The sequence below is a fragment of the Scomber scombrus genome, chromosome 23 (genome assembly GCF_963691925.1).
Source record: "Scomber scombrus chromosome 23, fScoSco1.1, whole genome shotgun sequence".
NCBI lineage: Eukaryota > Metazoa > Chordata > Actinopteri > Scombriformes > Scombridae > Scomber > Scomber scombrus.
The window spans coordinates 6,025,263-6,049,598 of NC_084992.1; the positions used below are offsets into that span (position 1 = coordinate 6,025,263).

The 24,336-nt window shown below is 36.7% G+C and overlaps 2 protein-coding genes across 3 annotated transcripts; one reads left to right on the forward strand and one right to left on the reverse strand.

The window, feature by feature from the left end:
* Positions 1–898: 898 nt before the first annotated feature.
* Positions 899–7,766, reverse strand: LOC134006322 (E3 ubiquitin-protein ligase TRIM39). Its single transcript, XM_062445407.1, has 14 exons — positions 7,626–7,766; positions 7,206–7,485; positions 6,731–6,948; positions 6,356–6,460; positions 5,563–5,658; positions 4,561–4,794; positions 4,281–4,428; positions 2,794–2,841; positions 2,560–2,586; positions 2,387–2,451; positions 1,915–2,025; positions 1,662–1,780; positions 1,136–1,232; positions 899–1,051 (listed from the first exon to the last, which is right to left on the reverse strand). Exons 1-14 carry the CDS (start codon positions 7,764–7,766, stop codon positions 899–901), a joined length of 1,842 nt encoding a protein of 613 aa, XP_062301391.1.
* Positions 7,767–20,807: 13,041 nt separating this feature from the next.
* On the forward strand, positions 20,808–23,019 carry LOC134005938 (ladderlectin-like). 2 transcript variants are annotated; one of them, XM_062444982.1, is made up of 6 exons: positions 20,808–20,871; positions 20,966–21,056; positions 21,172–21,293; positions 21,785–21,922; positions 22,018–22,132; positions 22,279–23,019. In XM_062444982.1, exons 2-6 carry the CDS (start codon positions 20,996–20,998, stop codon positions 22,344–22,346), a joined length of 504 nt encoding a protein of 167 aa, XP_062300966.1. In that variant the 5' UTR covers positions 20,808–20,871; positions 20,966–20,995; the 3' UTR covers positions 22,347–23,019. The 2 variants fall into 2 exon arrangements, with proteins under 2 accessions (XP_062300966.1, XP_062300967.1); XM_062444983.1 differs by having other exon boundaries at positions 20,839–20,854; positions 20,964–21,056.
* Positions 23,020–24,336: the final 1,317 nt, after the last annotated feature.

Sequence of the window (24,336 nt, forward strand, 5' to 3'; positions counted from 1 at the left end):
TGGATAAACATAATAAGAAGAAGCAACATGTTTTCTTGTGGTAAAGGGTTGATTATATTAAAATAACACAGTTCGTTTTCTTACGATAACGAAATAATGAACTCGCATTTAGCAAAACATTAAAAATAACTGTATGCATGACCGTTTTGAGCTTCTAACTTCCCTCCTTTTTAGATTTATTTAAAAGTTTGTTACTTGCTGTTCATGCAAAACACATGCAATTGTGTTTTAGTTGGTGTGTGTTTAGGACAGAGGGTCAATTGTCTACAGGAAGAGCGAAGACATGAAGAAACTTGTCTTTCCATGTAACAAAGCTGCCCCCTGCTGTTCAAACTATTAAACTACAGCAGGAGAACAGTTTTTAAACACTAGAAAAGAAACCCTCTTTTCCATAAAAACTTAACTAAAACTAAAAAATATATGTAACTCAAAAACAGAATTTTCTTTTTTAATTAAGTCTAAAAATATATTTTATTTGTAATAAATCATAATTTATAATTTCATTTCACATAAATTATAAAATTACTAAAATAACAAAAGTAGTAACAATGAGAATCATTTTGTAAAATTATACCACAATATTTTTTTTTCTAGTAGTTTGGTATCTTTTTCTAAAATGTACATGTAATGAACGAAAGAAAGATAATACAAATAATAATAATAATTATCATTACATGAATAATATTCAAATACAAATGTCTTATCATAAAATGTTATTGTTTTAATAAAAGTAGTCATCTGTAATAATAAACGGTTCACAGTAAGACACCAACATCTGCCAAATGAATACATATTTACTTTTTTTTTAAATGACCAGGAACTTTTATACAGAGAATCTATCAAGAGAAGAAAAGGAAAGACATCATAAAAACTATATAAATAACTTTCAGGTGTCTGATCACGCTGTCATGTTTACTGGTGTGATAATCAGCGGTCCATCGTTCTTTCCAGATTTATTCGTACAGGGGCTGAAGAACGGGTAGATGCATTCATTGAACGTGTCATTGAAGGTGTAGATGTGCACTTTAACATCAACGTTGTAGAAAGACACCTGAGAAAAAGAGAGAGGAAAATATAGCATGCAATGCTACTGCGATGAGCTGCCATATTTGAACTGTATTTTTTCATACTGCACCTGTCCTTTCTCAAAGTCAACAAATATCCCAATCTTATTGGGTCGGAGGTTCAGATGGACGTCTGTGGAGGGTTCAGTTCGGAAGGCGTACTTGTTCCTGAGGAGGAAAAGATAGAAAATAATTGTCACCAGGTGGCTTTTTAACAGTATGTGTGTTTAACAGTATCTCTTTTTTTGGTATTTCATTATTATATTATGCACTATACACCCTACTTAACTCCAGAATTGAAGAAAAAGCAACATATTTTAAAGGATTTTAAAAGGACAACTGCAAAAGAAATATTAATAAGGATAATAATAATAATCCATTATTATTTATACCTGTGAATTACAAATAAATTCACAGGTTAAGCATTTGGGAATAAAATCATGATCTTCCAACTTTTCCCACTGATTTTATTACAATACATGATGATCAATATGTGTAGATGAATGTAGGTAAAAATCACATTTGGTGTCAGAAGCACTTTAATCAATTAATCATGTCACATTTTGGGTTTGACTGATAACGGATGGCAAAACTCACTTGTCTCTCAGGCTGAGGAACCAGTATCCGTTGCTTGGGGTAATTTCAAACTTCCCCTTCCTGTTGATTGATTGCTTGGCTACCCCCAGATCCCAGTCTGTTTTCCCACCCACCTGCACCTGATCACAGGTATTACAAAACATTTTAGGAGATCAAACGCAATAACATTTGAAAGGCAGTATTTTATATATTATTCGGTCATGCTTTGTCAGCTCGTGATCATTGTCTTGTACAAAATGGGGAGGCCTTGTACCTCCCAGTAGTGTCTCCCAGAGGAAATTGCCTCCCTCCCCAGGACACAGACAACTCTGTCAAACCTCTCTGCGTTGTCTGGAAGCAGCTGGTGTCGATCTGCACACCTCACCTGTAGAAAGACAGTTTGTCAGTGCCAAACCTAATATGGACATGACACAATTAGTGACTAAAAAGGCAAGTCAGAGAAATAATGGATACTTCAGAAGGACAAGACAACTCTGTCACATAATCCACCTATGTGATTTATGCACACATGAAAAAAGGCAGTAATATGGATAAATTTGCCTTTGAAAAAAACAAAAACAGACCAAGAATTTGATCAGGATTTCCAGACACACTTTAAAGATTTTAAAGAAATATCATGTTGAATTCCTCAACTGCTTGGACCCTGAATGATTAACACTCTTTTTTCTAAAAGAACTCTCAATGATCATTTACTACATGCTGTAATAATTTGTGATGTGTCTCACACTCTTCATGTCCTCTGACAGAATCAGTCTGGGATGGGCAGTATTGGAGTCCAGAGTTACATCCACTGTGTTAAAGGAAGATAAAAAAGGAAAAACGTTCAATTATTTGATATTTAATAATCTCTGCAATCTGACTTTGTGTCCATAATATTATAATTGGAGTCAAAACACACCTGCATACTCTTGTATCCTCTTTATCCCTGAAGAAAAACAGGAACGTTTCACGAAAATAGGACAATGTTAAAAGTCATTAATGCAATGTATACATTTATGTTATTAACCAGTCATTTAACTGTTAAATGTGGGGTGGTTAGTGTCACTGGTTTGTGTCTGCATCTCAATTCACTGGTTTATGTATAGACTTTTATAATTAGCCTATTTAAGGTGGATTGTGAGTTGACACTCACTGGGCTGTGTTCGGACCGGAATGGGTTCCACTGAGACAGCAGGAAAACCTAGAGGAACAAGAAGTCATGCATCAGGAACTAAACACATATTCATATTGAAGTTTAATACACAAACTATTTAACTGTTTTGGAGAAAAGTGATGAATTGTAAAAAATGTCAAAATGTTGTTCCATGTGATTGGTGCCTTTTTGTGTGTGCTTTGAAGAAGTCAGGGGTAATATAAATTAATTGCAGTTTGTAATTCAATGTATCAATATAGGCAGCTCGTTCTTAGCTCTACCACCAGAGGGCAGTCATGCTTTCTGACAGATTGGTTGTGTTGTTTTGCTCAAGGACACCTCAGAAGAATCTAATGGGTGTGCTAGAACTGTATAATGGAAAAGTGCCATAAACTGTGTTTTTTTGTCTTGAAGAAGGGTGGGTTTTTCATAAAGCAAGCTGTGGAGGAAGACTCATAATCATTTAAAAAATAAGGCTTGCGATTTTTTAATAGTTTTTTCTTATTGTCAACAAATCTCATGTGCAGAACCAAACCAAAATTGAATGAATCTATTTACAAGTATTGTGTATGCATCCAAAACCCAATAAACCTCATACCTCTGTGCCGTAGACACCGGTTGTTGTCCAAAAACATGTCAAAAACCCATCAGTGAGCCACACTGTTGCATTGTGTCACATTTTCCTTCAACACAAATAGTTTGGTCACATTGGTTTGTAAAGAAATGGCTCCAAAAATAATAACAGGGATTATGTTTTCAGTTTCTGGAGAGTTGTTGTGGGTGAGGTAGATGTTATTTGAAAATTGCACAATGTAGTACAAAGCCAAACAGGTTGTGAAATATAGCACAACAAGGTAGTGAAGGTCTGTAAACATAAACTGCCAGTACATGAACAGTGGCACTCGACTCTCCAGAAACTGAAAATGTGATTGCTGTTATTAGTCTTTGGAGTAATTTCTAAACAAACTAATACAGAGGTGTCCAAACTATGTGGCTGCAGGTTTTCAATCCAACCAAGCAGGAGCACACCAGGCTTGAGTCATTTACACACGCCCCTTTATGGAATAGTTTGGATATGCCTTAACTAATGCAACATTTTGTGGTGAAGAAACATGTCACCCAGTGCAATGGTGTGACATGTTGTTTAATAGTTTTTGGACAACAGAGGTGTACAGCACAGAAGAATACGATACATCAGTTTTTGAACATACACACAATATTTGTAAGTAGGATCATTCATTCTCCACATTTGTTGACAATAAGAAAAATATCGTAAATCACTAGCCATAAAATTGGGGAAAATATTCATTTGGGATATGAAACTGTTCTTTTGACAAGAGATGTTGGCTATTAATCAACAGTGACCACCTGTTACTAATGTTTCTACAGACTCAGTGTTTTAGGGTAAAAACAGAGTGAGCTAATGATCTTTCCAGTCAAATGTCTTCATTGTCATTAATTTATGTGTGTGTTTGGCATTGAATTACCTGTTTCTATGACACTCTTCAGATCTTGTTGGAACCTTTCCACCAGAGCTGCCAGTGACCTGTAGATGGTCCCTGTTCCCAGGTCAGAGTTCACTGACACTGCAGACCAGTCTTTGGCAGGCGGAGGACTGGAAAGGATGGGGAAGGTCTAGAAAGTAGATAAAATAGATAAAAAACATGTAAAATAAGCCAGTAGAACCTACAATGTTTGCTGTATGTAAGTATATTAACACCTTGTGTCATGTATCATCAAATTTAACCTCATTAGATCCTCACCAACCTTAACACAATGTATGAGATCCTCTGATTTGGCAAGCTGTGCAAGGGCACTTTCTCTCCTCCGCAGTTCTTCGACCTCCAGCTCCAGCTGCCGTATCATGACGTCAGCCTGGTGCTCGGCTGACCTTCGACTCATCTCCAACACCTCCATCTGCTCAGCCTGGGAGCGCTCGATGGCAGACACCAGAGCCGAGAACATACACACACTGCCCGCTGTCTCCCGCTCTACCGCCAACTAGGAATAGATGTGCATGTATTGTTCATGACTCTTATGATTTGGATGGAAGACAGTCTACACTTTTAACTTGAAGATGGTGTTACCCCTAAAAACAGATGAAAATATGCAGTACAAATTGTCAAATTTTAAAGAAAATTGCAATGCAATGAGAAATGTGGGTGTAGCCTCATAAATTTGGTCCCGAAAAGATTTGGGCGAAACTCCCAGGATTTTGTTAAACCCCAAGAATGATATAATCAGTACTGCAAATAAGGGAATTAAAACCTTGAATTAAAAAAAAAAATGTTTTATTAGAGACAAGATCAAGAATTTGAGTTAAACTCAAAAAGTTGGATATAACCTTTTCAGATAAAACCCTAAAAAGTTGTGAATGAAATTAGAAATTGATAATAGGATTTGGGTACAATCTCACATGATGAACCCTGGCTATTTGGTCCAATATTTGGTCTCTGAACATCAGGGGGGGAAAAACAGAACAGAAAATTCAAGAAAAACTGTTAAACGTAGCAAAATAACAAACATTTGGATTGGGCTTACACACCCTTAAAGTAAAGGCTTTGGTATTTACCCAGTAAAACCTGGGTAAATACTTCAAAAACTGGATAAAACCCTGAAACATGGAGATAATTTAAAAATAAATAAATAAAGAAAACATGAAAAAAAGAGTCACAGAGAGTGTCTGTTTCTCATGAGTTGATAAATGGATGGCAGGAGGATTTACAGGTTTGTTTTTCACTGTGGTATGTATGTATGTGTTTGACTTACTTCCAGTTCATTCACTGACATTCTGATCTCTTCGATCTTTCTGATTCTTTGTCTGATCATCTCCTGGATCTCCTGCTCCGATGTACTAAGCTGGACCTATACAAATACACAAAGCATTTCTGTAGCTTTCCATCCAATGCAACGTTAATTCTTGTTTGAGTGAAAGCAGGGGCGATTCTAGGATCAGACCTTTAGAGGGGCTCAGCTCCTACTGAGAATTTGACATACAATGACCTGCAAGTGTTCAAACCCCTTGCTAAATAATTCATTTCACTGGATAACGTAAATTACATCAATACATAGTAGAGTTGTTTACTATAATGTATAATAATAATGGTTCAGAAAAAAATCTGATTTCTACAGAGAGGACTCATAGTTAATGAACCCTGAGGGAAACACAATATTAATGACAGAACTATCCAAAGCACATTAGACCTGTTAAAATAAAACCATTTGAACCGGTATCATAAGTGTTTGTCCCATCTCTAACAGACAGGCTCAAAAAATAATTGAAGTTGTATAAAATAATTTACTTATTTTTAGGGGTAATTAAATCAAATTTAGGGGTGCTTGAGCACACCTTAAAAAAGATCTAAAATCGCCACTGAGTGAAAGTAACTTACTGTGTTGTGACCTTCTTAAATTAAGTTTGTTTGGCTAACGTTTACAAAAATGAGGAACTTGCTATGAAATGTCAACAATAACCTGCTGACTCATTGTTTTTCCTCTTAAAAGCCATTGTCTGAATGATTCACTCTGAACATCATTCTGTTCCTCTGTTTTATTCCCCTACCTTGGTTTGCAACCATTCGTCTTCAATAGTCACTGTGTCATGATCGGGGTGGTCCTCAGTCTCACATTCAGGACAGATACACACTCTGTCTGTCCTACAGTAAATCTGAAAACAATGAGGGAGTAAATATAAAAAATATAAACAAATAAACCTCAATTCAACAGCAACACAAAATCACACATAATTGTCACTTATTCCTCAATGAGTTGTAATAATAATTCAAAAGATCTACGGTTTATTCATGGTCGTCATTTCTTGCGATGACCACTATTTTAATTTACCATTATGTCACAGGTTATGTTCCTCCTAACATACTGAACTCTGAAAGGCTAAAAATCAATGACAGATATTAGTTTATGATATGGGTAAAATTACCATTATTCCCCTGTGGTGGATGTCACAGACGGGGAGGTCGTTGCTGCTCGCAGCCCCACTCACAGTAAATCTTCTCCGGCTGCTGGATCGGGAGTAAGGTGGAGGAGGTGGAAGAGGTCTGCAGGTGTGGTTCAAGGCAGAGATTGGACTATGATCTGGTAACGAAGAACCCAGTAAGGTGTTGCTGGGAGGTGACAACAATGCCGGGGTAGGTTCACCTTCAAGGGGGAGAAAACAGAAAAATCAAAACACTGAATTGTGCTCTTCATCCCTCAAAAACCTTCCAAACAGCTGCAGAACTAAAAACAACCTAAACCCATTAGCATGTAGCTCAAAGCCAAAGTACAGCCTCATAGACCATCAGTGTCTTTCTAAAAGTCTTAATTGTAATGATATATTTGGTAAACCATTAATAACTAACCATCTAAAATTCAGAAAAGGCAGATACTGACCCCATACATAAATGTTGGTCTACCCTGAAACCATAATTCATATCTCTTGCCTTTGGTTTGAGCCTCATAAGTCAGCGCCATGGATGTCTTTGGTAAAGGTTGTGGCAGCTTCTTCCGCAATTCATAAAATAAATCCTCTCGTATGCCTTCGTCTCTTCCTCCTCCTTTCCCTCCTCTCTTCTCCCTCCCTCCTCCTCCTCCTGTCATCGATCTGAACTGCTCAGTGATCTCACGCAGCGTCCTGTTGATCTGGAGGTCTGGCCGCTTTTGGAAGGTCTTCTTACACAGAGGACACTGGCAAACCTGTGAGAGGAAGGATGGGTGAAGGTGGGGAGAAATTAAATAGATAAGAGAAAAGAAATAAGTTGTGTTACTGTAGAAGAAACAAAGACACCAATGTGTGTAGGAGCAAAGAAAGAATCAACAAAGATAGACGCACACACCTTAGATCCATCCCAGTATCTGCAGATGCAGGCCATGCAAAAGCTGTGACCACATGGGGTGGATGAAGGATTATTGAATACATCCAGGCAGATCGAGCACTGGAACTGCTCGTCAGACAGAAAACTACCATGTAAGGACATACTGTGGAAAGAAAAGAGGGTGAGAGTGACCGAAATCTCTTTCAAACAACAATCTGTACACACGATTCTAAAAGTATAATGTTAACCAGCTCAGGTTAGGTTGTTGGCAAGCTATCATAGTGGAGAAATTAAGACCTGATGATGGTACTACATGGTAATTAAATGAAAGTTATTCATCAACCATTTTACCTTGACCTAAAAACAAGTTACCACAAAACATAGTCCAGGCCGCAATTCCATTTCCCTTCAATGGTAATTAAATGGTGAAAACAAATTAGTATCTTAGTTTTTAGGAGGCTTGATTGAGTTATTAAATTCTAGTGGCAGCTGTGGTTACTTCTCTGCCAGGAAAAATGTTTTATCATAGTTCTGCTAGACTCTCCATTCATCCAACACCTTGGTCAAAAGAACAAGATCTTAACAACTGCAGGTCAAATTGCTATGAAATCTTGTTTGCATGGCCTCCTAAAGTTATTCCTAATGTTTTAAATGATTGCTGACATGTTAAATTGTGTCTTTGAACAATACTGTCAACCATGACTTTATATCTTGAAATCAATCATGATCATTATTCCCAAATGAATGCATCCCAGTTACTTTGGTGAGCCCCCCTGACCTTTATTATAGCAACACATTTGGGCAAAAATATCAACATAACAAAATCTGATGGATAGATTGCCAATAAACTTGGTCAACAGACACGTGCTCTTGAGAGGATAAACACTTTTTTATTTTAATAATCCCATCACATTTGCTAAATATAGAGGAACATTGTAATGTGTTTACTTGTTCGGTCAAACATTTTTTGGAACATGGCAATGCAAACAAAGTAGTAATGTTAAAACTTTTTCTTTTTGTTTGTTTGTTTTGGTGGCTGTTTGGTGGAACGTAAAAAGTATTGGAAAAATGTGAGCGAAGGCGGTGTAAAAGAGCTCTGTGCAGGGAAAGCCGGGGTTACATGAGATAAATTGACATATTATATAACCCACATAGCTCTCCTGACACCACAAATCAGATTAGGATGGTCAGAACACTTAAGGAATGAAGCAGGACAAGATTCTGTCCTGCATTATCATGTACTGCACATACAAAAACACAGCAGACCTTTTATGCTCTAGACACAAATTGTATTAGTCTTGGTTGTATATGCAGGTAACTTTTGATTTTTAATTGACTAGATTGGAGCAATATGTAGTCAATTAAAAATCACAGTGCACATATGATGCCAGCTAGTCACAGAGCTTACAAACACAAACATGTAGAAACATTCACGCTCTAGAAAGAAAGCAACATAGATTTTCTTGATGTGGGAGGAAACAAAATGAATCTCAAACAAACAAAATTCCACATGGTAAAGGCCAAGTTGAAAATAATCATTGATAAGATACAGTGAACTTCAAGAGTAAGCCCGATATCTGAATGACAATACCTATCTAACATAGAAATTACTCTATAATCAACCTACTTTTATATGCTATGTTTTTTATTGGGGACATAATAGTTGTCTGGATTTTCACAGCTTTGTTTTTTGTTTTTTCCAGGGAAGGAGGTGCTATCTTTTGGTTTTCATGTTTTTTCGTGATAAGGGAAGTGGTCAAGTTGGATGGTTTGGTGTTTAAAGCACAGTTTCGGGCTACAAAAACACTTTGGGTAAGGTTGGGGAAAGATCGTGATAAAGAGACTTTTTCCAGGATTAAACCAAGACCGTAAAGATAACCATACTTTTTTCTTTTTCTTTTTGTGAAGATCGGATATTGTGTAACAGGAGTGGTCATTGTTGCAAAATAAATAAATACATACTTTTGGTATCAACATTTTGCAACATGCCAGATACGTTAATTAAAATGAAGCTGAGAATATGTAATTGGGGCCACATTATTCATATTTATTTGCTGTTGTAAGAAGTATTTGTGAAGCATAAACTATTCATTTCTTGTAACATTTGGTTTATAATGTCCTTTAAATGTCAGAAATTGCAATATTTATAAAAATGTAATAGATTAAATAGTATTACAACTACATCTTAATATTGATGGAATACAACAAAGTCCTCTGACATGTGTACACATCACACATATGTCAGATAATTTGATATCCTTCCTTCATTGACTCTAATGATCCTGCAACATGCAGCTTTGGGCTTCATCAAACTGAAGGAAATTGGTTTGCAGTCAGGCATTGAATGACAGCAACAAAAATAAGCAAGCGTCCAGAATCATAACGTAACAATATTAGTATAAACATATTAATAGTTTTACTGCAGAAAAGCTTCAGTAGGTGAAACATTTCTGCAAACTTGCTAAAAAATACTGCTAGGAACAAGGCATGACGTCGAGTTAAGAGTACACTAAAGAGCCTTAACATTTAAGAAAATGTTTTACCATTTCAGTACTCATTAAGTGACATGCACATGCTGTTGCAACTTTAAATGGTTTCTGCAGTTGTAAATGCATGATTTCCTGTTGAAATAAGCATTAAACATGAAATAAGAAAGTAAAAGCTGGTACCTTGGTGCAGGTGTTCAGTTGTTTCAGGGTCTGGTTTTAATCCAGAGATGTTTCTTTTCTTTGTCTGTGTTGTTTCTTGATGTTGTATCTTGATCCCTCTCAATTATAAAGTGCGTCTGCTTCTCATGCTGTGAAATATAAGGGTGTGTTTGTATGCGTGTATGTGTGCGTGTGCATGGGCACGTGTGTGTGTAAGTGTGTGCGATTCCAGTTGAAAACCAGCTTTGTGAGGACATTTCTGCATTGTGAGGACATTTTGGCTGGTCTTCACAACTCCAGAGGGCAATTTGAGGATTAAGACTTGACTATAATGTTATGGTTAGAATTGAGTATAGGTTCAGGTTAGGGTAAAGGTTGGGTTTAGGCATTTAGTTATGATAGTTAAGGTTAGGGTAAGGGGCTAGGGGATGCATTATGTCAACGAGTGTTCTCACAAAGATATAAAAACAAGTGTGTGTGGGTGTGAGAGAGAGGGAGGGCTGTGATTTTCCTTTCCCTTGGAGAGGGACACCACGCCCACTCACCTGTCAGCCTGACAGGTAAATGTGACAGGACTGGTTAAGGAATGATACACAGAGTAGGTCAAACAGTTGCTGTTTTACCCTTTGACCCAATTTTCCAAAAAAAAACAATGCCAACAGCATTTTTCCCTTATTTGTATGTCTTTTTTTAAATATATATTTCCATTCACTGTCAGTTTGTTGGACGAATGGGAACAGACATACTTAATCTTCAACATATAAAAGAATTACACCAGGACAGTTAGAAAATTAGTCTTGGGGCTTGATTATATTAGGAATAAAATATACTATATATCAGTGTATTCAATATTTTTAACTTCAGCAAAATGCAGGTGGAGAAAGCTCCAATATTTTGTGTTAAATTGGTATGGGACTCATGGTAGAGATGGGAAAGATTATAATGTTCAACTTGCAAGCATTTACATCACTGAACAACTCAAGAGGATAGCTGTATGATTGCAGAGTTGGTTGTGTGATGGTTAAAATATTTCTCATGTACAATATCACACTATATCCATTATATTTTGTTTCAGATATCTTGTATGATGAACTTATGGTGACTTTGGGATCCATGTTCGTTTGCTTTTTCATGCACTTCTGTATTACGTAGCACCAAGTTAGATATATCCAACACTACAGAAAGATCTGTTCCCTGTTATGCCTTGGATGTTGACGTAAATGTTATTTACAACTCTGAAAGTGGTTACAGCAACTCCCATTTGACATGAGTGCTGCATAAGGTGCAAAAAGCAAGTCTTCCCTGTATTTTCAGCACAGATAGATCCAGGACATGTTTAGCTTAGTCTTAGCACAAAGACTAAAGTGGAGGGAACAGATATTTGAGCCCCATCAAAACTGTCTTCTAACAACTAACAACTCCAAAGCAGCTTTATATACATTTTCAAATCAATGCAGTCTCTTTATGAAGTTCTAACAATGAGCGACAATGGTTTGTAAATGACACAAATCATTTTCACAGAAGAAATTTTCACAAAAGCAACCTATGAGCAGCCTTGCTAATTACTATCAAAACAAAGTTATTGAGCCAAAAGTTGGGTGAGCTTTCCCTATGGAGACTTAGTACAGATATTATATGATGTTTTGACCTCATTTCAGATCTGCTGAACCCTCAGACAATGGACTCTATTCTCTAACCTTGACGTAAGTGTCTTTAAGCTGCCTTTAGATCACTACATTCACTCAAGCAAAGACCAGCAGCCATATTGAATATCTACACTGCACCCGCTTAAACTATAAACCACCACATAAATCCAATGAAGATGCAGCATACCATCAAGCCACTTGGTTTTTTTTATTTTATTTTGTTTTGACCCTCAAAAATCATAATTTATGTCTTTATAATTATTATCATACCACATCTGGCAATATGATTAACTTTAATAACAACAACTGTACCACAGTCTGGAGGCGTGCGCTACATGCTAGAAACGGAATAAAAGATCAAACTAATTTCTCTAATCGTGTCTTCCATCTGTGCTAGGAAAATTACGATCAAAAAAATTGTTTGAAATGTGCTTTCTGCCGCCTGCATGTGCCTTCAGCTGACACATCTCTGCTGATTGCCTGTGTATGTTTTTGTGTGCTTGTTTATAGTGTGTGTGTTGGTTTTCCCTGTTTGTGCACATTTGGACCCGTCTCGTCACACATTTGTCATGTTTGCCATTCCTTTGAGCTTATGATGTGCTACCTCAAGAGCAAGATAAGAGCACTCTTAGACACCATGTACCCAAACAGGATGCATGGCTTTGTTGCAAAACATCTTCTTTAATCATGCTGGTGATTCAACCTCTTATTAACTACAATCTGTTGGTCATTTAAATTAATAGACCCTGCAATAAAAGTAGCTATAGTGTAGTGGATGTCCATTCCCATGTCCATTTGGTATATTTGGCCTGCTGGTGTGTGACATATAACAACGTGTATAACATTCATATCATCAACATTCACTTGTTGTCGAATAGTTTTTCCATCCTTGTTGAGGCTGGTCGCACCAAGCCATGCCATGAACGGTCACGACCAGTCAAGCCGCACCGGCAAGGTACCAGTGTGTGCACAGACACACAAAGAGAGGATTAAGTGTTGTCATTACAATCAGCAACAATTATACAGTGTTTTCATGAGAGAGACATTGCTCAAGCCAAGGTGATTTCTCTAAGCATTGAGAGATGAAAGCAAAAATAATCAGATGATCAGATTTACATTGTAAGAACTGTAATCAGAATATATTGTATTGTAATGGTAAAGAAGACTTGTTCCACGGGGGCTGTCGCCCAGCTCTCTGCACAGTTGGGACACAACTAAACCTTTTTATCTTTACAGAAGAAACGTTTAAAAGAGTTGGGTCCCGAAAAGGAGATTACACAAACAACATTATCTCCTTACAAACACGTATGATCATAGATGATCTCCTAGTTCAAGAGTTTAGCTCAGTCTAGATAGAGTCTCTGTTATCAAACTCAGAACAATCCCTGAAATATGTGAGATTAACACAGTGAGAGAGACGTAGAAATACAAATATCATAATCTGTGACTGTAAACTATTAGACAATATCTGAGATTTGTCAGACTTGACCCCAAAGGTCAAAATCAAAATCACTTTTACAAACTACAATTAGAAATGGCACAGCTATCCCCTGCTGTGAGGCTGTAGTGGAAACACAGTGCGGATAAAGCAGACCAACCCGGGCCAAACCAAGTCAGAGTCAGAACATCCACGTTTCCCCCCCAAAATGTCACATATCTTAAACTTGTATATCATAGTAATTCAGCTCTTTTTATTCTTGATTTATTTACAGAGCGAATGATCAACCTGTAACTATGATATTTAAGACAACAGAATATCATATTATATAAGCATACAGCAGTTTATTATAGAAGTACACAACTGGATTGTTATTAGTGATGCATTAACGAGTACACATATAATTTTAATTACTTAACCTAACCCTAAACCAAGCCTAACCCTAACCCTAACCATAACCCTACATACTGTGGGATAGGTTAATTTATACTCATAAAACAAACGTTTATGTAAAATCTTAACGATCCTGTGGCTGCCAAATAAATCTATTGAAGTAAATTGTATAATATTCCCCTTTTAAATGTAGTGGAGTAGAAGAAGAAAGTAGCATAAAAAGAAAATACTCAAACACAAGTACCTCAAAACTGTACTTCCATACAGTACCTGAGTATATGTGCTTATTGACTCTCTACCACTGGTGTTTTTATCTGCTTGTTTGCATTGATTCCCACAGAAGATGTTACTTCAGGTGAATGGCCTTCATTGTAGGCTTATTTTCAACCAGTATCCATTGATCAGTAGTACAAGCAGCACCTTTCTTCCAGTACATTCCACACTGTCACTTCTATTGTTTCCCGGTAAACACTCTTGCACCACCGCAGCTGAACGATGACAATATGGACATTTACATTTCAAACACAGGGGCTGCTGCCAAGACTGAACCTGTTCCTTCCCGTCTCTGTTTTGTTTGTCACATTCTTTTTTTTTTCTCTTTTTTTTTTGGGAGGTAGGTAAAGTACATTAAGTTCTACACTGAAGGTTTTTACATCAATTAAACTTCAATTAAGCTTATTTATTTGTATTGCAGCTTCCATATGGGTGCAATTCCAAATCATTTACAGATTGACAAGATAAGGTGGTAAAAATACATACAGTGAAATTATTTGAGACTAACACACGTAAAGTGGAATGAAATTGTAATAATAAAACCAATGACACATTTGAATAAAAACTGGATAAAAGAGACAATGACTACAGAAGCCAACATGCTCCCTTAATCTATCTAAAGTCATATGGAGGTCCACAGTTCAAAAGGCAGCACTCGTGTCAAGTAGCACCAGAAATTTGGATTTGCTGTCAAGTCGAGTTTGTTCAGTACTTTTAGCAGAGCTGCGTTTGTTCTGTGATGTTCAAAATCTGACTGGAACATTCCTAATTTAGTATTTGAGTTTAAAAAGTAGTTTCTCTTAAAACTTTTCTCTTAAAATCGTTCTTTAATTACTTGGGTGTTGAAATATCCAGATTCCCCTTCTTTAAAAGAGATTTGACAATAGCAGTTTTAAAATCAATAGGAAAGACATTAAGCTGTAGGGAGTGATTTACTATGGCAAGGAAGTTGTCAGATACAGATTTAAAAATAGTTTTTAAAAAAATGAGGTCAGATTTGCCTCAAGGGAACACGTGCAGGACTTCATACCTATTAGTATTTTCTTGAGAATTTCAGTATTAATCAGGTCAGAACGTTCCAACTTGACATGCTGTACAGATTATATAGGTAAAATGTATTGTGCTTGTTCTGCTTGTTCTGTTGTCCATGATTAATGTTATAAAATACACCTGTGCTTTTCCAGCTGCCACAAGTCAAATGTCCATTGCGGGACAGATCTGTTGTTTCTGCTGTTTCTCATCTGGCCTGAATTCCTTCTGCTGGCTGATTTCCTCATTATTGCTGTTTAATAGATTCTTTTGGCTCTGCGCTATCTTCCTGAAAAGGGTTCTTATCCATGAGTAGGGTGTAGCATAAAAATAAAAATCTATCAAATTCTATCAAAAGGCCACCAGGGGGCGACCGTTTTGGTGTCAAAAGGACTCCCATCTCTATACAAGTCAATGGAGAATTCACCAACTTCTCACTTGATTTCTAACCTCAGTAAACGTTTTCAAAATGTGTTTATGGTCTCAATCGCTAGTTTAAAGCCTTCTTCAATGCAGTATGATGTTCATTTGTGAAATTTTGGCCTCCCTGATTTTATATTTGATGATAAAGCAGGGTATGCATTAGGGCGTGGCTACGTCGTGATTGACAGGTTGATTGGTTCACAGGTTCAGGAGGGCGCCTCTTGCTCCTCCTGATGCCCATATAAGTAGAATCCGTGTTTTTATTTTTCCCGGCATGCACCTGAAATTTTCAAGATGGCGCTGCTCAGATCCGATACTATTGGCTTCCGAGCAGCAGTCCACAAACCAATGGGTGACGTCACGGATGTTACGTCCATTTCTTATATACAGTCTATGGTATTTGTGTGAGTTACTTTGTTGAAACTTTTTGAAGGATATGTAGTTTTATTAAAGTAAAGTAAATATATATATATATATATATATATATATATATATATATATATATATATATATATACACAATACTGTTGTTAATTTGGTTACAGTGTGAGACAATTTTCAAGTAAATTGGTCCTTCACCAACTTAAGATGATCACCCAAACTTCTCTTAGATTGTCCTCCTTCATGGCTCCAGAAGTGTTTGGTTTGGTTCAATATTACCACCAAATGAACAAAGTGGAGATGTTTAAAGCACTGACTCACCTGTAGTTGAATTTTGTCTTATTTTTCACACATGTGCATGTCTTTGTTTATTTAAAATGTGTAACACTGAAAATGCCACAGCCTGGTTGTATTACAGCCACATTACCAAATGAAAGATCTATGTTTTGATACAGTTTTAAATATGTTACTGTAAGTAATTACAGTGATTTGTCCACCAGGTGGTGCTGTAGTTAACTACATCAGATCAACCCCTGCAGGAGACAAAACATCCAAATAACAGGAAACAGAGAGAGAGACATGTATTCTACAGCAATACAACACAGAAATGAAAAGTAAAAAATGTACAGTAGCAAAAGAGTATCTTGAACCTTACTGTCATTAATGTTAAGTCCTTATATGACTACAGATGTTTTGTACTTCATCAAAGTATTGGACCCAATCTATAAGATCTGTAATAGACGCACTTTTCTTAAAATAATTTCCTCCGAAGTCCTAAATTGGGATGAACCTGCCCTACTGTCATAAAAGTATCCCAATTTTTGAATTTCTATTTAGGAGAGGGTTTTTAGTCACTGACTCTAGAGATGGCAATGATGGCGTTCCACGAATTCAGGACACAAATACTATAATAATGGTTTAATGTTTTCATGTTTTTACTATTATTGGGTTTTATTTTTACTCTCAAATTGCATGTTTTATGTTTCCAATTCTTACTGTGAAATGTTTGTTTTGTGTAAAGCACATTGAGTTGCCATTGTGTATGAAATGCGCTATATAAATAAAGCTACCTTGCCTTGCCTAGGTGGTCCATTGACTTTTCCTGTATTGCCAACAATGAGGTTGATATTTTCGGTTTTCACTGAAATGTTGCTTCTACCATTGGATAGATTGCCATTAAATATGGTATAGATACTCATAGTGCCCAGTGGATCAATCCTAGCAGCTTTGGTGATCCCCTGACCTGCAGGTCTGAGCGTTCATGTATCTCAACAGCTATTAAATGGATTGTTGCTTTTTTTTTTTTAACAGACATTCAAAGATACATCCTAATGACTTTGGATATTCTCTCTTTTTACCCCAATAACAATTCACCATGGTCATTATGGTTCATTTTCTGGGGACCATTAATCCATCTAACAGTTATTGAGATATTTTGATATTGCACTGCTATACAGGAGCCAAACTGGGTAGTAAATCTGGGTAGCCAATCAAACAACATTGAACAGGTATTAGTGTTTGTAAGAAGACCCCTAAAAAGACCCACAAGGACTTTATTCCTCACATATACTGTAACTAAACTTTAGGCCTCAATTGAAGGGCTCAAGGGCTTGTTGGATATTACCCAATTTTTAAGGTTGCATAAAAAAAGTTACTGTGCCAGACTTATCATTTAATCTTTGCTGATTAATTTCCCCTGTGCCAGATGCTAGGAAGTAGGTTTTACTTAATGCTAAATCATCATGAATGTTTTTTTCCCCTGAGGAAGACAAAAAAACACCAAAAACGTTTAGTGTAGTAAAAACAATCAATTATTGTATTTTATAATACTGTAGCATGTAGATTTATGTACATTTGTGTACATGTAAATGTACTCAACACATTAAAACTGAGAAAAAGAAGGAAAAAAAATTGGTAGCCCTTTAGATTACAACCTGCAACGTAAAGTTAAATTACTCCATAGTTAGATCGCATCTTTTGTATTAATGGTGTATCAGTGCAGTTTGTACTAATACATATATGTTGGTACAGGGGAACAAGATATTAAGTAATGGATCAAGGGGGTAAAAATGAACACTTAACAAATCTGACATGATTTTATTTCAAAATGACCTTATTACCGACAAAGAGGCCAACTACCTTGTTACTTTTCATTATTTGGAGTAAATAACCACGGGGAACATCTGCGCTTTCACTTTGGTACAAAGGCCCAGGGGTCAGCGTTTTGTTATGGATACTGTTGGCCTTTAAAGACTGTTTCAGCTGTCATTCACCTCACCAGCAAACGTCATTACTGGATGCTTGTGTATGGCCTCGTGGCTCATCCTGTCATCAGCAGACAGAATTCATCCACCCTAGATGTCAATCACTTTTTGTTTTTGTAAACACATGTAGACATGTCTACATGACTTTGAAATCGTTAATACATTGAAAGTCTTCTCCCTGGCATATATTATCTTCAACTGGCATTAAGGCTGCTCAAGGTGCAACCTTGACTTTTTAAGCTCTGTGCAAAGCCTCCCATCATCCCAGGAAATAAAAACAAATATAGCAAGATAAAACACAATGTATGAATCACAACATATGGTTAACAGCTCTTCTGACCACAAACTGTGGAGTTAATTCACGTAATTTCTTGTTCTCAAATTGTTCTCTGTAGTTACAGAGCAAGTTGCAGTGGTAACTCCCCCCTCGCTAGTTACAGGTAAGAACGGGGTATGTGAACTGAAATCTAAAAATAAGAACAAATTATTATGTGCTTAATGTAAAACCTTTATTGAACATGCTGCTTATTTCAAACATTTGAGGAACAAATGGCATTTATTTCTTTGTTTTTCTTGCTTCCTCATTTTGTTCTTCTTTTTCATCCTCCTTCTCATTTCTAAAGAAGACAGGGTTCAGGTTGAGACCAGGGGAAATAAGTAGGTGCATATTGGCCACGTGTTGACCCTAAAGAGAACAACTGTCAGTGTCAGTCTCTTGACTGTAAAGTTTGAGTTATCTGGATTTCTGAGTGCTATGATGTTGGTGAGAAGCGTTAAGAATCATACTGTTTACCACACAGCCAAAAAGCCATCATCACTGGCATTCTAGATTTGAATAAATACAATATTAACGGACTACATAATGCTATACAGGAAATATAGAGAACTAAGATCAGGGTCCTATTTCTACTTTGTCAACAAACAAATATTTGAACCAATAATAATCGAAATGTTTCAGCTAATTTCCAATTATCTGTTGGAACAAGCTTGCAGCAAGAGTAGTCATCTAGCAATAAGGCTTTATGTCAGAAGCATGGGTGATTTTCCTTTTTATTTAATTTTAAAGACAAAGCCTAAATGCAGCAAAGGACATGCTTGATATGTTGCTAATCACCAGCAAAGTTATCACACGTTAATAAAAGTTGCAATGAGGATGTGTTTCATTTGAATAAAATCACCTGAATGTCCGGTAGCTAACAAATGATTATCAAGCTAACTCTCCAACAGCACCCTTCATTTGTTTATCTAATGCTACTTTTGACATTTGCCACAAACCAGACAGTTCTCTGCTGATAAATTATGAGTCACCTTATGTGTGCTGTAAGGTAGGTTAGCAGCAAAAAGATTGGGTGTGTTCCTTCATCCCATCAGGGTACACCTAAAGGTTGGTTAATATGCTAAAATGATCAAATCAGATTTCTTAAGTGCTGCAGAAGTCATCACTCCATCTTCCCTGAAACATCCAGATTTTTGCTCAGTTTCAGGGTCATAATGTTCCCTGTAATAATAGAATAAGTATCCAGTAGTTAAATAATAACAACAATATAAAGTCTCTCTAAATTTCTCCCAAACTTCCAGACTATTGTTCACTAGGCCGTCCATACTCTGTAATAACAGAATAGGTACCTGGTACCTAAAAAAAAAAAAGTATAAGTTATTTGTAATTAAATACAAATACAGACCTGTGGATAAGTTCATGACTTTTAATTAAATAGTAACTTTGATGTGTCATTGCTCCAGTACATCTGCAAATAACACTTTCTCATCTGAAGTTGCTAAATTATTGCACCATATCTGTGTGGCACAATTCTTAATGTGTAATTTTCACTGTCATTGTCTGAGGAAGAATAGCTTCAAAATATGTATTAGAATTTAATTTGAGTCACAGTGATGACCTACCGAAAGCAGTTCAAGGAAGGACAACCAATGAACCTGTAATAGGGTCATGGGCACCCAAGGCTCATTAATGCACCTGGGAAGTGAAGGCTAGCCCATCTGGTCCAAGCCGACAATGGGCATGTGAGCATCACAGTGGACCATCGAGAGATGGAAGAAGGTGGCCTGGTCGGATATATCTTGTTTTCTTTTAGAACAGGTGGAGGGCGTAAGGGCACCATGATGCATTATAGGAAGCAGTGTGATGCTCTGAGCAATATTCTGCTGGGAAACCTGGTTATTTCAGATCCTGTCACCCCCCATCTTGCCTTCGGTAAGCTCAGTGTTCCTACCATTCCCATTACCTGACAGTCCCCACCCTTCACACCTCACCCAAGTAGTATACACTGATCAGCCAAAACAATATAACCACTGACAGGTGAAGTGAATAACGTTGATTATCTCATCAAAATTGCATCTGTTAAAGGGTGTGATGTATTAGGGGGCATGTGAGCAATCAGTTTCTTGAAGTTCATGTGTTGGAAACAGGTAAAAATGGACAAGCATTAGGATCTAAATGACTTTGACTAGAGCCAAGTTGTGACGGCTAGATGTCTGGGAGAGAGCAAAATTGCAGAGTTGGAATAGATGACTCATGCAAGAAACCCCTTCCCTTGCTTTTGCCACATAAGCTTAACTGACTGTATCTTCAAGTTTTTGCAGCACATTATATTATAATGATATTTCAGATTTTTTTTTGTTCCCTTTTTGTGAGAGATGTCAAGATATGCACTTATATATAAGAGCTGGTCTTGGTCTAGTGCAACACCTTCACACGAGTAGACTGAAGCTACAGGCTGAAGCTACTGGCTGAGAAGAGCAGATAATTCGGCAGCAGGTGTGCTATGAACTCTTACTTTTTCAACTGGCAGTCACTACCAGTCATCTGCTCCGTACAATATTAATAACATGTTTGTTTCTTGTTACTGAAGGTTATCATCATCGTCAACATCATCGTCACCATGAAGATGCTGACTGTGTGCGTACTTCTTTGTGCCATGATGGCTCTGGCTACAGCTCAATGTGAGTGTTCTTTAGAGAAAATGTTACATACAATGAAAGAAAGAGAAAAATAATTGTATTTATTGTCTATCAACAGCAACAATCCAGTCAATAACTATTATGTCAAACTTTCTAGCGGGTCCAGAAGAACAGACAGACCTGGTTAAGAGGACTTGTCGTTGTCCCTGTGGTTGGACAAGGATCCGTGGCCGCTGTTTCCGCTACGTTCCATACTGTAGGCGTTGGGCTGATGCTGAGGTAATAACTTTTATTCCATATGCTTACTATTGTACATGATGCTTTTAAGACATAACACACTAACCATAAGAATCTCAAGCTGTTGATGGCCAGTAAACAGCTTCAAACACAATAGCTGGGCTGCTGTTTAAAATGTAATGCCTTATTTTTATTTTCACACTTGAAATATAATGTATGTTAAGAGTAGGTGTGGAGTCTTTGCTCAAAGGTACCTTTGACTGTGCTAACGGCCGAGTGATGAAAGAAAAGCAACAAGTAATGTAGAAATGTTAGTTGCTATCAATAAACAAAGTCACATTATAATTATTTCAATTTGTGAGAAATTAAAGTGAACTTACCGAGGGGATTCCAGTGAATTGAAGGTTGCTATGGCTAATGGGGTTGCTATTCAACTAGAACATTTTGTCAAATATCTGTCAATATTGTGTTCCTGTATTTGTTTAACAGAAAGTCCTTTCTCAGTCTCTCATCCTTTTTTATCTGCACTGTAGAAATACTGCCACTATCTGGGTGGAAATCTTGCATCGATACATAACTATTGTGAGTACCGTGCAATTCAGAGGTTGATCGCGTGCACCAGTCGCAGCTGGTATACAGTGGCATGGATCGGAGGCCATGATGCAGCCCAGGTATTTTATTTGTCATTGCAAAAGGGCCAGCAGTTATTTAATTAAAAGTTCTTCCTTTTTAAAAAATTAACTTAATGTTAAATTGTGTCCTCTAGGAGGGAACTTGGCTGTGGACTGATGGTACCACATTCAGGTATCGGTACTGGTGTCGTGGAGAGCCCAACAATGGCGCGTGTCGTGGTCAGCACTGCATACAAATGAATTATTCAGGTAAATGAACACAGTGTATGAGTGATATTAATGATAAGATTAAATGAAAAATCTCAATTTTGCTCCAAGATCAATGAATATTCAGTTTTTTAAGATTTGGTTTCTATAGCGTTTACTGACACATTTTTCTTTTTGGGTATTTACAGGTAACAGGTGCTGGGATGACGACAACTGCCAGAAGAAAAAGCCATTCGTCTGTGTCAGGAGACGCTGATGATTCCTGACATAACGCTGCACAACAGCACAAACACTGGCAAAAGCAACTATCTTTGTGCTGATCAGTCTAATATGACGTAGAGGCTCTATATCTCATATCATTTCATAAAATTATTTTATTTCTATCGCTGTAACGCTACTGAAGGAACGAAGTGACAAGTGATGTAAACAGCAGTTGGATTTTCTCTCAGGCCTTGTGCCTTTAATAAGAGCAGATTGAATGTGTTTTGTAAAGAATGCTTTTAGCACCTTTTTCTTTCAATTGAACAAGAGCTGCAACTAATGTTTATTTTCATTATCCATTGATCTGTCAATTGTTTTATAAATTAATCAATTAGTCATTTGCTCGATTGAATGCCAGAAAATGGTGGAAAATGTTTCTAGCGGGCAAAGATACATCCTCAAATGATTTGTTTGGTCCTGACTAACAATAAACAACCCAAAGATACCTAACCTTTGTTTTTTACTATCATAGAGGACAAAAAAAACAAAATATTCACATTTAAGAAGCTGGAACCAAAGAAATTGAGCATTTTTCTTTAAAAAAAAAAAAAAATCAGCATTATTGAAATTGTTGGCTTGACTGATTAATGGACTAAATGTTGCAGCTCTAGATTGAACTGTTTTTTCTTGTCTCATGCAAAAATAAAAAGCTCAAGCATTGAAACAAACTGGTCTGTGACATTATTAATTCTGAATACAGCCCAACCGATTCAGGATTTTGTAACCGATACAGATTTTAGAGTGGAAAAATACACCAATATGGAATAAAAATAGACATTTTCTACATGGATTGTTGACCATATTTACATTGATATGACCAGTGTTGGATGTAACACGTTACATTGTAATGAGTTACTGTAATCACATTACATTCATCTGTAAAGCAGTAATGTAACGCTTTACAGTGTCTACATTTAGTAATCACATTACAATAACTAAACAAACAAATGTGTTGTTACTTGTGTTACCTAAATTCTTCAATTATTATGTATAAAGTGGGCAGATAAGAGAATAATCAGATGTTTCATGCACATTTTCACAACAACTGCCTGACCTTTGACCTCTCATGCTAACACAAAACTAGTAGCAAAACATTTATGGACCCACAGTGATGCTCAAGCTGAGTGAATGTCGACCCCAAACAAGCAGCCAAAGCTTGAGCGTTGCTACGTTGTGACCATAGTTTATGAGACACAATGCTGGAAAATAAACATCCTCATCTTTTACTCTCTGTGATAAGAGCTAATCATACTCGTTACACACATTAGCTAACTAGCTAACCACGTAGCTACTTGAATACTTTGCCAGCTAAGTGGAAGCTAATGTGTGTAGCAGAAAACTGTGTAATACAGCACCGCTCTTCATCTCTTTACTCAGAAGCAGCGTACCAGGACGTACTGTTTGTGACCACTAGTTATACATGAACTGTGAAATATTGATAAAGATGATATTTCGTGATAAACAAAAACAAAAGGGTTTCTGGTTGGATTTCAATCAATTGAAATAATGTCTGATACTGCTCAGCACTGATGTTTATTTTAATGTTTTATTTTTATTTATTCTTTATTTTGTTAGTGTTATTTATAGAAACACTTAACAATGTTAAATATACTTCATTAGTTAATTGTTTAATAAAGCAGCCTTCTGAGTACCTTTGCATAATCATATCCAGTGTTGGGGTCGTTACTCAAAAAATGTAATGTATTACACATTACTCATTACTTTTTAGAAAAGTAATGCGTTAAGTTACTTAATTACTCCCTATGAAAAGTGATTACACTATTAGTTATATTACTTTTGCGTTACTTCTTACCAACGCCAGTGATGTCATGTAATAACAACAAATAAAATAATATGAGTCTTGACCATCATAACACCATGTTGTACAAATAACTGCCTCAAAATAATATATAGACAACCTGTTTCTCCTCAGAGTCAGCACAAGACTGGCCAGGTTAAAGAGCCTCTACACGGGTGCACTAGAT

Bases quoted from the DNA above. Each gene is read 5' to 3' on its own strand.
- LOC134006322 (XM_062445407.1), bottom strand. From the start codon at position 7,766: ATGTCCTTACATGGTAGTTTTCTGTCTGACGAGCAGTTCCAGTGCTCG. The intron at 4,795-5,562 runs GTAAGTCAAACA...ATCTATTCCTAG, and splicing joins TGTCAGTGAATGAACTGGAA to TTGGCGGTAGAGCGGGAGAC. The intron at 2,452-2,559 runs GTGTGTTTTGAC...CCTTTAACACAG, and splicing joins GAGGATACAAGAGTATGCAG to TGGATGTAACTCTGGACTCC.
- LOC134005938 (XM_062444982.1), top strand. From the start codon at position 20,996: ATGAAGATGCTGACTGTGTGCGTACTTCTTTGTGCCATGATGGCTCTG. The intron at 21,923-22,017 runs GTATTTTATTTG...TGTGTCCTCTAG, and splicing joins GAGGCCATGATGCAGCCCAG to GAGGGAACTTGGCTGTGGAC. The intron at 22,133-22,278 runs GTAAATGAACAC...GGGTATTTACAG, and splicing joins CATACAAATGAATTATTCAG to GTAACAGGTGCTGGGATGAC.